Below are 16,229 nucleotides of genomic sequence, written 5' to 3'. Positions count from 1 at the left end.
GGAATATGTACTGTACTATACTAATAAAAGTTTCAATCAATCAATCAAATTCAAAACTCAAGACTCACTTCAGGTGAATTAAGACTGAAACACTTCATTGTCTGGTTCGGAGGCAGGATCTATTGCTTCAGTCTTAATTGCCGGAAGAGCTTGAGAAACAAGCAGTAGAAAATGGATGCATGGATGGAAATACTTCTGCACAACATTTTTGTACACTGATTTTTTTTTACATTGACCCTGGTATTGCTCACATATTTTTTATTCAATACAATTAGACAGCATGATTTCCTATGAAAAATTCAGTTTACAAAATGTAAAGGAAAAATAATGAGTGTCCAAAAAAAGCTTTCGTGATAAAGACACAAATTAACCCCCATAAATAATTCACATCCACAAAAAGATGTAAAAACTGTCAGGTCAAACTGCCATGTTTTTGTTTTTTTTACTGTTTGCATTACTGTGCTAACAGTCTGTGCTAAAAACATACTTGTGTTGTTACCATTTGCTATATATATACAATTATTTGTTGTTATATATAGTTCACTGTGTTTATAAGTCTTTATAATCTGCTGCTAAATGAAGCTTGTATATTATGCAAGGACAATACATTACAACACACTATCAAGATTTAGGGTTAGGGTTAGGGCCAGAGAGTGGTGAGGACGGCGGAAAAGATCATCAGGACTCCTCTTCCTCCTATCCAGGAGATGGCAAAAAGCCGCTGCCTGACCAGGGCTCAGAAAATCTGCAGACTCCTCCCACCCCCACTAAGGACTGTTTTCACTGCTGGACTCTAGAAAGAGGTTCCGCAGCCTCCGTTTGCAGAACCTCCAGGTTCTGTAACAGCTTCTTCCCTCAGGCCGTAAGACTCTTGAACGCATTAAAAATAATACAATAAAATGGATTAAGTGGCTGGAATATAAAGACAATATAACATACACGCCGGTCGAGAGAGTGACCAACTTCAAATACCTCGGAGTGACAATATCAGAAGACCTGTCCTGGACCACACAGGCACGACAGCGTCTCTACTTCCTCAGGAGACTCAGGAAGTTCAAGCTAAACCACAAGATCCTCAGAAACTTCTACTCATGCACAACAGAGTGTCATGACTGGAAACATCACCTCCTGGTTTGGGAATAGCACCGCACACGAGCGCAACAGACTGCGGAGTGGCCAGAACAGCCATCGGAGGTGTGCTCCCAACCATCTGCAACATCTACACCAGGCGGTGTAGCTCCAAGGCCAAGAGGATAGTGAGGGACTCTAGCCACCCAAGCAACTGCCTCTTCTCACTGCTGCGGTCAGGCAAGGAGCTAGCTAGCGGAGTCTCATGGCCAGCACGGAGAGACTCAGGAGGAGCTTCTATCCCCAAGCCATCAGACTGCTCAACTGCATCGCTGATTAACACTTATCACAATTGCACAAAACCGCACGCACAAGAATCACTTTACTTACCACTGTAATTACCGGACTACAATACTCTTCATTCAATGACTGTAGATAATGTAAAAACAAGAGTATAAAGAAGTCATACTGTTCCATTACCTTTGTTCATACTACTGTCACTACTCAACTGCCAAAAGAACTGTAGAAACCTTAATATTTATTACTTCCTATACTGTATATACTGTGTATACTGTATATACGGTTATACTATTTGACATTGCACTGGTACTGTACGTGACTACTGTACTTTTACTTGTACTGATACTTCTACCATAACTACTGGGACTTATTGTCTTGTAATTCATGTACATCAGAGCTATTCAAATTGTTGTATGTTTTGTAGGTAGTGTATTAGATTCAGCAACTAGTGTTTGGATCCCACTGTACGCAATATCTGAAGAGCATGGAAAAAAGCATTTCACTGTGGTGTACTCTGCATGTGACCAATAAAACCCTTGAACCTTGAACCTTGAGCCTTATATTTATCTGTACAGTAATCTATTTATTTACATCTGCACCTTATTGCTCTTTTATCCTGCACTACAACCAGCTAATGCAACCACATTTCGTTCTTATCTGTACTGTAAAGTTCAAATTTGAATGACAATAAAAAGGAAGTGTAAGTCTAAGTCAGTGGTTCTTAACCTGGGTTGGATGGAACACTAGGGGTTCGGTGAGTCGGGCTCAGGGGTTCGGCGGAGGTCGACTCAAGACACTCCCAACTCATCGTGTAAATAAAAACTTCTCCCTATCGGCGTATTACGGATACGGCAACAGCAGAAGTCAGACTGATTTGCAGGTGTGTCATTGGTTGTGAGTTTATGTTGGTTTTGTTGTTTGAACAAGGTGATGTTCATGCACGCTTCATTTTGTGCACCAGTAAAACAACATGGTAACACTTTAGTATGGGGAACATATTCACCATTAATTAGTTGCTTATTAACATGCAAATTAGTAACATATTGGCTCTTAACTATTCATTATTAAGTACTTATTAATGACTTATTTGGCAAGGCCTCATTATAACCCTAACCCTCTAACCCTGGCCCTAACCCTCTAACCCTGGCCCTAACCCTCTAACCCAGTGGTTCTCAACCTTTTTTCAGTGATGTACCCCCTGTGAATTTTTTTTTTAATTCAAGTACCCCCTAATCAGAGCTAAGCATTTTTGGTTGAAAAAAAGAGATAAATAAGTAAAATACAGCACTATGTCATCAGTTTCTGATTTATTAAATTGTATAACAGTGCAAAATATTGCTCATTTGTTGTGGTCTTTCTTGAACTATTTGGAAAAAAAGGAATAAAAATAACTAAAAACTTGTTGAAAAATAAACAAGTGATTCAATTATAAATAAAGATTTCTACACATAGAAGTAATCATCAACTTAAAGTGCCCTCTTTGGGGATTGTAATAGAGATCCATCTGGATTCATGAACTTCATTCTAAACATTTCTTCACAAAAAAATACATCTTTAACATCAATATTTATGGAACATGTCCACAAAAAAATCTAGCTGTCAAGACTGAATATTGCATTGTTGCATTTCTTTTCACACTTCTTTTTGACAGACATTTTTAGTGAGGGTCAAACCATCATGGCATGGGGGAAACTCTGGCTTTATTATGGTAATGAATGGAATAGCCTACTTGATTTGATGTTCAGTTTATGAACTTACATTCATATTTTGTTGACGTATTATTCAATAAATACTGTATATTTATAAAGGATTTTTGAATTGTTGCTATTTTTAGAATATTAAAAAAAAAATTTCACATACCCCTTGGCATACCTTCAAGTACACCCAGGGGTACGCGTACCCCCATTTGAGAACCACTGCTCTAAACCTAACCCTGACCAAAAAACTCTAAATCAAGTATTTGTTACTTAGAATATGTTCCCCTAGTGTCCAAAAAACTCTAAATTAAGTCTTGGTTACTTAGAATATGTTCCCCTCGTGTCCAAAAAACTCTAAATTAAGTCTTTGTTACTTAGAATATGTTCCCCTAGTGTCCAAAAAACTCTAAATTAAGTAATTGTTACTTAGAATATTCCCCTAGTGTCCAAAAAACTCTAAATTAAGTATTTGTTACTTAGAATATTCCCCTAGTGTCCAAAAAACTCTAAATTAAGTCTTTGTTACTTAGAATATGTTCCCCTATTGTCCAAAAAACTCTAAATTAAGTATTTGTTGCTTAGAATATGTTCCCCTAGTGTCCAAAAAACTCTAAATTAAGTATTTGTTACTTAGAATATGTTCCCCTAGTGTCCAAAAAACTCTAAATTAAGTCTTTGTTACTTAGAATATGTTCCCCATACTAAAGTGTTACCAAAAACATATAACTTTGTCTTGAATTTGAAAAAAAAACAACATTTTATTTTTCACTAAAGATAAGAAACTGGTGCGGTTCGGTACCTCCAACAAGATTAAGAACCACTGGTGTAAGTATTGAAATGAGGAGTCCCCCGCCAGTCCAGTAGGGGCACTGTTCCACTGACGCGCCACTCATTTTCCAACCTCTTCCGGGCCAATTCCTCCAGTCGCCCGCCTCGTGTGACCAGCAGTCCTTCCGGCTTCACCGCCATTACAGACAGCAGGTAGGAATTCACAGCCAGAGACCTCAACCTGAACCCGCGCACAATCTTGGCCATCCGCTAAGTTATACCTTTCCAAATGATAGTGAAACATTCTGCTCGCTCCGCTCCGCACTTATGTTGGAATATTGTGCCCATATAAATGATGTGTCCTACATATCACCGGTGCTAGATGTAGCCACTGCAATAGCGTTTGCTTTTCCTTTTAAAACCGCACCACACATTTGACTGAGCCGTTCTAAAGTCTTTTGCACTTGAGGTTAATATATTTTACGGATAACCGCCACGTACACCACGCTAGCTGTCAGTATCAGCCATGTAGACTGTTTGCTGACTACTTGTGTTTACATTGTCGACTAATATGTCTCGGAGACGTCAGTAGTAGAACGCACGCCTCTTTGCTTTATTTAACGACTGCTATGTCTTGACTTGATCACCTTCTTTGCAATCGTGCTGATTGTGTTTTGGTCCCTTTTGCAGACATGGCTATTCGCTACCCAATGGCCATTGGCCTGAATAAAGGCCACCAAGTCACCAAGAACGTAACTGCTCCCAAACACGGCCGCCGACGTGGGGTAAGTTCCCACCCATCCATCTATTTTCTACTGCTTGTCCCTTTTGGGGTCGCGGAGGGGGGTGCTGGAGCCTATCTCAGCTGCATTAAAGCGGAAGGCGGGGTACACCCTGGACAAGTCGCCACCTCATTGCAGGGCCACCTGCTAATGCCAAAACACATGTGCCTCATCACTTCTTGTCAAATCTCATTAGACCATGGGTCATTTTTAACAAATCATGAATTACTTTGCACCATGTTTGTACAAATAACTCATGTAAAATATAAAAGTCAACTCTCATAAATTTTTAAATAAATCATGTCACACTTTGAACTGGACACCAAATCTGTTATCTGTTTCTTTGTCAGTTAGTGAAGACTAAGTCTTTAAAATATTTTCTTGGACTTTCAAATTCTATTTGAGTTTTGTCTCTCTTAGAATGAAAAATGTCGAGCAAAGCGAGACCAGCTTGCTAGTAAATAAATACAATTTAAAAAATAGAGGCAGCTCACTGGTAAGTGCTGCTATTTGAGCTATCTTTAGAACAGGCCAGCGGGCTACTCATCTGGTCCTTACGGGCTACGCGGGCACCGCGTTGGTGACCCCTGCATTAGACGAACAATCAGCCTTATAAATTACAATGTTGACACTGCAGGCCAAACTGGACCAAATCCGAGTTTTGCAAAATCATATTTTTCCAGCTGACACTTACCGTATTTTTCGGAGTATAAGTCGCAACAGCCCAAAATGCATAATAAAGAAGGAATAAACATATATAAGTCGCATTTTTTGGGGAAATGTATTTGATAAAAGCCAACACCAAGAATAGACATTTGAAAGGCAATTTAAAATGTCTAAAGAATAGTGAACAACAGGCTGAATAAGTGTACGTTATATGAGGCATAAATAACCAACTGAGAACGTGCCTGGTATGTTAACGTAACATATTATGGTAAGAGTCATTCAAATAACTATAACATATAGAACATGCTATACGTTTACCAAACAATCTTGTCACTCCTAATCGCTAAATCCCATGAAATCTTATACATCTAACCCAGTGGTTCTTAACCTTGTTGGAGGTACCAAACCCCACCAGTTTCATATGCACATTCACCGAACCTTTCTTTAGTGAAAAATAAAAATACTTTTTTTTTTGTTCAAATTCAAGGCAGTTATGTTTTTTTTTACTAGTGCACAAAATGAACCGTGCATGAACATCACCTTGTTCAAAGCACAAAACCAACACAGTGCACGAACTCACAACAAATTACACACTTGCAAATTAGAGGGAACATTGTTTGGGGGTATCCATAATACTTAGACTTCCTTTTGAATGTCATTCAAATGTTAACTTTACAGTACAGATACGCCGATAGGGAGAAGTTTTTATTTACACGATTGATTGATTGAATGAAACTTGTATTAGTAGATAGTACAGTACATATTCCGTACAATTGACCACTAAATGGTAACACCCCAATAAGTTTTTCAACTTGTTTAATTAAGTTAATCAATTCATGAGTCTGGTGTGTCTTGACCGCTACGGCGGAGGCTCTGCCGAACTCCTGAGGCCGACTCACCGAACCCAGGTTAAGAACCACTGGTCTAGTCTCTTACGTGAATGAGCTAAATAATATTATTTGATATTTTACGGTAATGTGTTAATCATTTCACACATAAGTCGCTCCCGAGTATAAGTCGCACCCCCGGCCAAACTATGAAAAAAACTGCGACTGTAGTCCGAAAAATACGGTAGTTGAGATTACAAATAAAATGTGATCTTTGACAGACTCCAGTATAAACGCGCACAGGCCCAAATGTGGCCTCGACTCGCTTCCATGTGCAGTTGAAAACAAAGGAAGTTGACCGGATTCCGGATATGATTAATGAAATTGTTACTTCTACTACTAAAATAAAAGCTGCAAAACCTTTAAATTAGTTTTTTTAATGTACCGTATTTTCCGCACCATAAGCCGCCCCGTGTCGTAAGCCGCACCTTCAATGAATGGCATATTTCAAAACTTTGTTTACCTATTAGCCGCACCTACGCTACACTAAAGGGAATGTCAAAAAAACAGTCAGATAGGTCAGTCAAACTTTAATAATATATTACAAACCAGCGTTCTAACAACTCTGTTCACTCCCAAAATGTAATGTGCAATCACAAAAATAGTAACACTCAAAATAGTGCAGAGCAATAGCAACATCAATAACTCAACGTTGCTCATACGTTAGTGTCACACAACACAAAAAATAAACATTTAAAGCTCACTTTCTGACGTTATTACTCATCCACAAATCCCTCGAATTATTCTTCTTCGGCGTGCTTCACTTGTTTTTTGACACCATCTGTGATGTGGACGCGCATGCAGTCATAGATCAACAGGGACGGAGCTGCGTAAAAAAAATCACCCGGTCTCTTCGCTCATTTTTTCTTCATCCATCCATCCCTTCGAGTTAGCTTTTATGATGACGCCGGCTGGAAAGTTCTCTTTTGGCAAGGTCTTCCTTTTGAATAACACCGTGGGTGGAAGTTTCTGGCCGTTAGCATGGCAAGCTAGAACCACGGTGAAGGACGACTTCTCATTCTCTGTGGTGCGAATATTCACCGTACGTGTTCCCGTTGTATCCACAGTGCGGTTCACAGGAATATCAAAAGTCAGTGGAACCTTGTACGCGTGTCTCTTAGTAGGAGACATTTTGTGGTCTTTACAGAAACACACAAATGAAATGAAACGTAATATCCGCGCGCTTCTTCTTCTATGGGGGCGGGTGCTCACCTTGGCGGTTGCTTACAGTAGAAGAAGAAGTGCTTCCTCTTCTATGGGGGCGGTTGCTTACCGTAGAAGAAGCGCTTCCTCTTTTACGGGGAAAAAAGATGGCGGCTGTTTACCGTAGTTGCGAGACCTAAACTTTATGAAAAAAAATATTAATATTAATCCGTATATTAGCCGCACTGTCTGCTTTTGAGAAAAATTGTGGTTTTTAGGTGCGGCTTATGGTGTGGAAAATACGGTAAAACAAATTAAATGTATAAATGGATAGTGTAAAATATTTGGGAGGGTTCTCATCTTATTGTGGATGTTAAATAGAGTAGGCGTGCATCTACTTCAACGTTTTTTCCCCCAACTCACTCACATAAAATAAGACACAACATGTAAGCGAAAATGCCACGGTGTACACCTCATTTCCAGTCCTTCAACAATCGCTATTTCTTAGGAATCAAAATGTATATACAGTACAGGCCAAACGGTTGGACACACCTTCTCATGTCAATGTGTTTTCTTTATTTTCATGACTATTTACATGGTAGATTGTCACTGAAGGCATCAAAACTATTGACACCTGTGAAGTGAAAACCATTTCAGGTGACTAACTCTTGAAGCTCATGGAGAGAATGCCAAGAGTGTGCAATCAGAGCAAAAGGTGGCTATTTTGAAGAAAGTAGAATATAAAACATGTTTTCAGTTATTTCACCTTTTTTTGTTAAGTACATAACTCCACATGTGTTCATTCATAGTTTTGATGTGACAATCTACAATGTAAATAGTCATGAAAATAAAGAAAACACATTGAATGAGAACATGTGTCCATACTTTTGGCCTGTGGTGTATATTAGTGGTGTTACGATATTGTAAATACAGCCGTGTTTCGGCTTGAAGTTTTCCCAATATTGCCGTGACACTTGACGGCATCAAACAAAAATTTGGTATGTCGTTTTTTTTCTGGCACTTTAGCAATGACCGGCTCTGGAAATAAACTATCTCTCCCAGAATGCTCTGCGCATGGTGGGGGCGTGGAAGGCCGTAAGCAGGAAGTGAAGTGTTTGTAGTGGATGAGAGGAATTGTTTTTTGGGGCATTTTCTTAAAAAAGGCATCAAAATCTATCCATAGCTATGTGGGTTATATTGCTGACAAACAGGTCCACAAACCCTGGCGAAAACATAACCTCTTTGAGAGGATTAAGAAAGTCTGCCTTCTGCAAAGCCTGCTGCTTTGATCAAGTGTTTCCAAGGCGATAGAGAGACAGGCGGTCACGTCGCAGCACACAGTGAGAAATTGCCCCGAAAAATGTACAACGCGGGAAATATGAGGAAACTGAAAAACTACTTGCTAAATCCTCCATTCATCTATATTTCCACCACTTGTCTCTCTCGATGTCGTGGGCTGTCAGAGCCTGTCCAGCTGCACTTGGGTGGAAGGCAGAGTCACCTCATAAGCAGTCATCCAAAAAATATATTTGAAGCCACACATTAGTTTGTGAGGTATTTACATTATTAAAAGTTATATTAGTTAACTTCTCTGAGAAACCCAGACGTATATAAACATGTCCTCTGTAGAGGACAATGCTTCTCAGAAAGTAAAAGTTGAAAGCACTAGAGTGAAATGGTTTTACACTGGATGTTACATTGTCACTTTAAAGACACACAACTAAGTTGCACTTAAAAAATCATGTTTGTAGTAATAAAATTACAACATTTTAGCATCATGTCTGTGTTCAATTACAGTAAGTGTGTTTATCCTAAACATTTCTGACACTTCATTTTACACACTATGGCATCTTTTTTTTTGTGGACATACAGTACAGGCCAAAGGATTGGACACACCTTCTCATTCAATGCAATGTTTTCTTTATTTTCATGACTATTTACATTGTAGATTGTCACATCAAAACTATGAATGAACACATGTGGAGTTATGTACTTAACAAAAAAAGGTGAAATAACTGAAAACATGTTTTATATTCTAGTTTCTTCAAAATAGCCACCCTTTGCTCTGATTACTGCTTTGCACACTCTTGGCATTCTCTCCATGAGCTTCAAGAGGTAGTCACTTGAAATGGCTTTCACTTCACAGGTGTCAATAGTTTTGATGCCTTCAGTGACAATCTACAATGTAAATCGTCATGAAAATAAAGAAAACGCATTGAAATGAGGTGTCCAAACTTTTGGCCTGTACTGTATATACCACAATGATGCCATAATATTGCCTTAATACCATGGTAATATCGTACTATGAGATTTTGATACGTTACATCCCTACTATATACATCTTCATATAACTTGGCCAACACTACTGCCAAGTGGCCAACTGATGCTGAGAAGCACAACGTGGCATTAGAAATGTTTGAAATATACTTTTTATACTTGCATTCTACATTACCAGAAGGGTTCATTACACACGTTAGACATTTTTACAGTGAAATGCAAAAATGTTTTAAGATTAAAATCCCTGTGTGGTTTTATTTTAGGTTTTTGAGTGGTTTTGGCCAAATTTGTTTATACACATGCTAAAATAAAATAAAAAGTGTCACATGCTGAGGTTGTACTGGGAGCAAAAAGGACCTCAACCAAAGCAAGATAAAAAATGTTTTAGGTAAACTGAAAAATATTTAAAATGCTAAATCCTACCCTGGGGCCGTGTTTATCAAGCTTCTTAGAATTACTCCTAAGAAGTCTGCTAAGAGTTGACTTATGAGTAAAGAAATTCTTCGCTGAAAGCTGCACTTAAAAGTTAGTTATCAAGCGTCTTACTCACACTTTCAGCAAAGTGTAGGACTGAATCTTAAGTGTCACACTCAGAGCTGAATTACGACATTACTATGTGCCGTAAACGCAATTTTAGGTGACGTCATTTCTGTGTCCATAGAAATGACCAATCACGGAAGGGAATCCCTTGTCTAAGAATAAAGAAATATGTTAGAAATATTTAAGTGGACAATGAGTGTATATTTTGACAATAAACTACAAAATAATACAAAACAAACAAACGATATTGGCAATGAATCAAAAATAAATGTTTCCTTTTCTTTCCAATTCATTAATTAGGCAAGTAATTTGAAACTGAAAGCGTGATGTTGCTGATGAGTTGACGCCCCTTATTAAATCTGTGACAAAAATAATACCCGCTCTGTCCAAACCAGGGGTCACCAACGTTTTTGAAACCAAGAGCTACTTTTTGGGTACTGATTAATGCGAAGAGCTACCAGTTTTATACACACTTAAATAAATGACCAGAAATAGCCAATTTGCTCAATTTAGCTTTGACTCTATGTTTCTATTAATAATTAATGATATTTACACTTAATTGAACGGTTTAAAAGAGGAGAAAACACAAAAAATGACAATTAAATTTTGAAACATAGTTTATCTTCAATTTCGACTCTTTAAAATTCAAAATTCAACCGAAAAAAAGAAGAGAAAAACTAGCGAATTCGAATCTTTTTTTAAAAATTTAAAAAAAAATTATGGAACATTAGTAATTTTTCCTGATTAAGATTAATTTTAGAATTTTGATGACATGTTTTAAATAGGTTAAAATCCAATCTGCACTTTGTTAGAATATATAACAAATTGGACCAAGCTATATTTCTAACAAAGACAAATCATTATTTCTTCTAGATTTTCCAGAACAAACATTTTAAAAGAAATTCAAAAGACTTTGAAATAAGATTTACATTTGATTCTACAGATTTTCTAGATTTGCCAGAATAATTGTTTTGAATTTTAATCATAAAAAGTTTGAAGAAATATTTCACAAATACTCTTCGTCGAAAAAACAGAAGCTAAAATGAAGAATTAAATCAAAATTTATTTATTATTCTTTACAATAAAATAAAAAAATTTACTTGAACATTGATTTAAATTGTCAGGAAAGAAGAGGAAGGAATATAACAGGTAAAAAGGTATATGTGTTTAAAAATCCTAAAATCATTTTTAAGGTTGTATTTTTTCTCTAAAATTGTCTTTCTGAAAGTTATAAGACGCAAAGTAAAATAATTAATTAATTTATCCAAACAAGTAAAGACCAAGTCTTTAAAATATTTTCTTGGATTTTCAAATTGTATTTGAGTTTTGTCTCTCTTAGAATTAAAAATGTCGGGCAAAGCGAGACCAGCTTGCTAGTAAATAAATACAATTTAAAAAATAGAGGCAGCTCACTTGTAAGTGCTGCTATTTGAGCTATTTTTAGAACAGGCCAGCGGGCTACTCATCTGGTCCTTACGGGCTACCTGGTGCCCGCGGGCACCGCGTTGGTGACCCCTGGTCTAAACGATACCGTTTGATCAGCTGCTCGTCATCAAACAAAGCCAGGACATCCTTCCCCTCCCTGAACGTTCGCGCACGTCCCTCTCGCCTCAGTGCCATCCCCTGCTGGCAACTCCTAACCACTTAGGACACCTCTGAAGGTCTCTTAAATATCGTGGAGAGTAGGAGTGATTCTTAGACTTAAAGAAAGTTGATAAATAGCTTTTATTCTTAAGTTTGAGAGTAGGACTAAATTTCGCAAATTCTCAGGACTTAAGTGTAAAATGGCACTCTAAGACGCTTGATAAATACTCACATTAACTGTTGGTTTTTTGAAGAATATCGATGTTACCCTCACTGCACTTCATTGTGTTTGCAGCGTCTGACTAAGCACAGCAAGTTTGTTCGAGACATGATCCGTGAGGTGTGCGGCTTTGCTCCATACGAGAAGCGAGCCATGGAGCTGTTGAAAGTTTCCAAGGACAAGAGAGCTCTCAAGTTCATCAAGAAAAGAGTGAGTTTCTATTGCTCTCCTTATTTGAAGTAGAGGTGTAAAGAACATACTAACATTGAAATAAATATTCAGTTTTTTAGTGGAAACAAATCTGCTCCAGGAAAAAACTTCAGACATCAAATCCAGCATTTTTTAAGTTCGGGCATGTAAAATATACGCAGAAATCTGTGTTTTTAAACATTCATTTTCGCTTTAAAAAAAAAGTATCAATAAAAATATGATTTAAACATTTCCTGGACGCACGCCTTAGTCGCAGGTACTTGCTGTTCCTCTGTCCCTAAACACCGCACTGAGTTACAGAACATAGAGACGTTCAGGTGCACAGAAACAGCTGCTAGCTATCTTACTTGTCGCCTCCAAGCCACTTTGCTGCTAATCGTATTTGGATGATTACAATAAACTGTTGGTTCTGAACCAGATGTAGTACTAGAGTATTAATTCGTAGCCAGCGAGAAAATATATTAACGTGGCGGATTGTAAACTGCGGTTCCAACACCAAAAGTATATTATCTAAAGGTGCGTGGCTACAGGATAGAGTTGCCTCATGGGACATGTTTTCAGTTATTTGCATGCATGTTATAGAAATTTACATGACATTTTCAATGATAATATTCTTAGTAAATTGTCTACTGAAAACAACTTAAACTTCTGTGACACTTACATGGCACATGTAAGTGTCACAAAAACAGCCTAAAGAGGTTGGTAGATGAGAATAAATCCAAAGGTAAAATATGGTGTAGAAATGCACCCAGTTGTAGAAAATGTTTGTTCAGGGTTTGTGTGGCATCACTTGATAGAAATGTTCCTTAAAGTGTGCTCACTTCCCTTAAAGTCATTATTGAAGTTGTTAAAGTAAGACCTCGAAACTTTTCAGTTTTTGTGTGACTTACACTTTTTCTTTAGGAAAATCTTTCTTGCTTTCCAAATTGTGCAACCTAATCCACCCAAACTAGCCATTATTTCTAAAGAAGAGACTGTTTTTTTTTTTTTAAACCAATCTGTTTCTTCTGCAGATTGGCACCCACATCCGTGCCAAGAGAAAGAGAGAGGAACTGAGCAACGTGCTGGCTGCCATGAGGAAAGCTGCCGCAAAGAAGGAATAATTTGTCTTCTAATAAATGTTCCACCACAAAACTGCCACCATTTGTGTGTTTTTGGAGGAGGGTATTATTTAAAACATTAAAGGCAGTTTTAAGTATTGATGTGGAATTCTGAGTAAAGTAATGGTATACTTTACCAATACTTTAATTTGCATGTCCATCCATCCATTTTCTGGGGTGCTGGAGCCTATCTCAGCTGCATTCGGGCGGAAGGCGGGGTACACCCTGGACAAGTGGCCACCTCATCACAGGGCCAACACAGATAAACGGACAACATTCACACACTAGGGCCATTTAAGTGTTGCCAATCAACCTATCCCCAGGTGCATGTCTTTGGAGGTGGGAGGAAGCCGAAGGGAACCCACCCAGTCACGGGGAGAACATGCAAACTCCACACAAAGATCCCGAGTGCAGGATCGAACCCAGGACCTTCATATTGTGAGGCAGACGCACTAACCCCTCTTCCACTATGCTGCCCATTTGCATGTCTTCTCATATAAATAAAAATACCAACAGGCTCAAACTGACAACCAGCTTTTCTACGTATTTGACCAAATATTTGTTACTCGAAGGAGTTGGCACTGATTGTCCATTTGGAAAAAGTGATGTAAGCTTAAAGAGAAATTCATAAACCGGTCAACAATAGACCCTCTAAATTCATTAACCGGTCAACAATAGACCCTCTATACCAGTGGTTCTCAACCTTTTTTCACTGATGTACCCCCTGTTAATTTTTTTTAATTCAAGTACCCCCTAATCAGAGCAAAGCATTTTTGGTGGAAAAAAAGAGATGGAAGTAAAATACAGCACTACGTCATCAGTTTCTGATTTATTAAATTGTAAAACAGTGCAAAATATTGCTAATTTGTAGTGGTATTTCTTGAACTTTTTGGAAAAAAAGATAGAATAACTAAAAACTTGTAAATAATTCAATGTATATACTCTGATGATTATCTTGTGCGATGACAGTATTACGATGTTAGTATATATTTGATAGTATACACTACCGTTCAAAAGTTTGGGGTCACCCAAACAATTTAGTGGAATAGCCTTCATTTCTAAGACCAAGAATAGACTGTCGAGTTTCAGATGAAAGTTCTCTTTTTCTGGCCATTTTGAGCGTTTAATTGACCCCACAAATGTGATGCTCCAGAAACTCAATCTGCCCAAAGGAAGGTCAGTTTTGTAGCTTCTGTAACGAGCTAAACTGTTTTCAGATGTGTGAACATGATTGCACAAGGGTTTTCTAATCATCAATTAGCCTTCTGAGCCAATGAGCAAACACATTGTACCATTAGAACACTGGAGTGATAGTTGCTGGAAATGGGCCTCTATACACCTATGTAGATATTGCATCAAAAACCAGACATTTGCAGCTAGAATAGTCATTTACCACTTTAGCAATGTATAGAGTGTATTTCTTTCAAGTTAAGACTAGTTTAAAGTTATCTTCATTGAAAAGTACAGTGCTTTTCCTTCAAAAATAAGGACATTTACATGTGACCCCAAACTTTTGAACGCTAGTGTATTACTGTATCATGAATCAATTTAAGTGGACCCCGACTTAAACAAGTTGAAAAACTTATTCGGGTGTTACCATTTAGTGGTCAATTGTACGGAATATGTACTGTACTGTGCAATCTACTAATAAAAGTTTCAATCAATCAATCAAAAAACCTACAACTTATTAAATAAAAACATAGAAAAAACTACCAGCAGCGGTAAAGTTTAGATCCATGAAGGAAAGACGAAAGTGAATTAATGTTTATAACCGAATACATATGTGTACAAATTAGTTTTCTTTTTTTAATTATTTTTTTTAATGAATTAAGTAACGTTTATTACAACCTTTTTCCAAAACACAATATATAATGTGAGATATAACAGGATCATGCATACATTTATCATTTGTTTTCAAAACGCTTACAAAAAAGTGGGGCCCCAAAACTTTACTGTGGGACCCCATTTTTATGACTTGATGGGGTCCCTGGGACCCCATTTTGAAAATTCCTAGCGCCAACACTGCTGTCAACAGAGGAGAAAAAATGCTTTATTTAAATAAATATATTATTTATAAAGCAAGTTGGAGTATCATTAATGGCAAATGTTCACCTAGTCCCGCCTTGGCACGCATATATGTGTCCTCTTCCCGCCTTGGCACGCATAAATGTGTCCTCTTTTGGGGATTTCACAATATGGTCAGCCTAACTCAGGGGTTGGCAACCCGCGGCTCTAGAGCCGCATGCGGCTCTTTAGCGCCGCCCTAGTGGCTCTCTGAAGCTTTTTAAAAAATGTATGAAAAATGGAAAAAGATGAGCGGAAAAAAATACATTTTTTGTTTTAATATGGTTTCTGTAGGAGGACAAACATGACACAAACCTCCCTAATTGATATAAATCACACTGTTTATATATTAAACATGCTTCACTGATTCGAGTATTTGGCGAGCGCCGTTTTGTCCTACTAATTTTGGCGGTCCTTGAACTCACCTTAGTTTGTTTACATGTATAACTTTCTCCGATTTTCTAGGACGTGTTTTATGCCACTTCTTTTTCTGTCTCATTTTGTCCACCAAACTTTTAACGTTGTGCGTGAATGCACAAAGGTGAGTTTTGTTGATGTTATTGACTTGTGTGGAGTGCTAATCAGACATATTTGGTCACTGAATGATTGCAAGCTAATCGATGCTAACATGCTATTTAGGCTAGCTATATGTACATATTGCATCGTCATACCTCATTTGTAGCTATATTTGAGCTCATTTAGTTTCCTTTAAGTCCTCTTAATTCAATTTATATCTCATGACACACTATCTGTATGTAATATGGCTTTTAATTTGTTGCGGCTCCAGACAGATTTGTTTTTGTATTTTTGCTCCAATATGGCTCTTTCAACATTTTGGGTTGCCGACCCCTGGGCTAACTAATAGTGCGCGTGTGAGTGTCGCGTTGCCCCGGGTGACGCGTCTCCACTCTTTTCAAGCCACG

The 16,229-nt window shown here is 37.8% G+C and overlaps 1 protein-coding gene across 1 annotated transcript; it reads left to right on the top strand.

The window, feature by feature from the left end:
• Positions 1 to 3,915: 3,915 nt before the first annotated feature.
• rpl36 (ribosomal protein L36) lies at positions 3,916 to 13,276 on the top strand. Its single transcript, XM_062038640.1, has 4 exons — positions 3,916 to 4,046; positions 4,524 to 4,618; positions 12,008 to 12,142; positions 13,156 to 13,276. The coding sequence occupies exons 2-4, from the start codon at positions 4,526 to 4,528 to the stop codon at positions 13,243 to 13,245; spliced, it is 318 nt and encodes a 105-aa protein (XP_061894624.1). The 5' UTR covers positions 3,916 to 4,046; positions 4,524 to 4,525; the 3' UTR covers positions 13,246 to 13,276.
• The last annotated feature ends 2,953 nt before the right edge of the window (positions 13,277 to 16,229 follow it).

Source organism: Entelurus aequoreus, linkage group LG27 (genome assembly GCF_033978785.1).
Source record: "Entelurus aequoreus isolate RoL-2023_Sb linkage group LG27, RoL_Eaeq_v1.1, whole genome shotgun sequence".
Taxonomy (NCBI): Eukaryota; Metazoa; Chordata; class Actinopteri; order Syngnathiformes; family Syngnathidae; genus Entelurus; species Entelurus aequoreus.
This window is presented reverse-complemented; position numbering and strand designations above follow the sequence as displayed.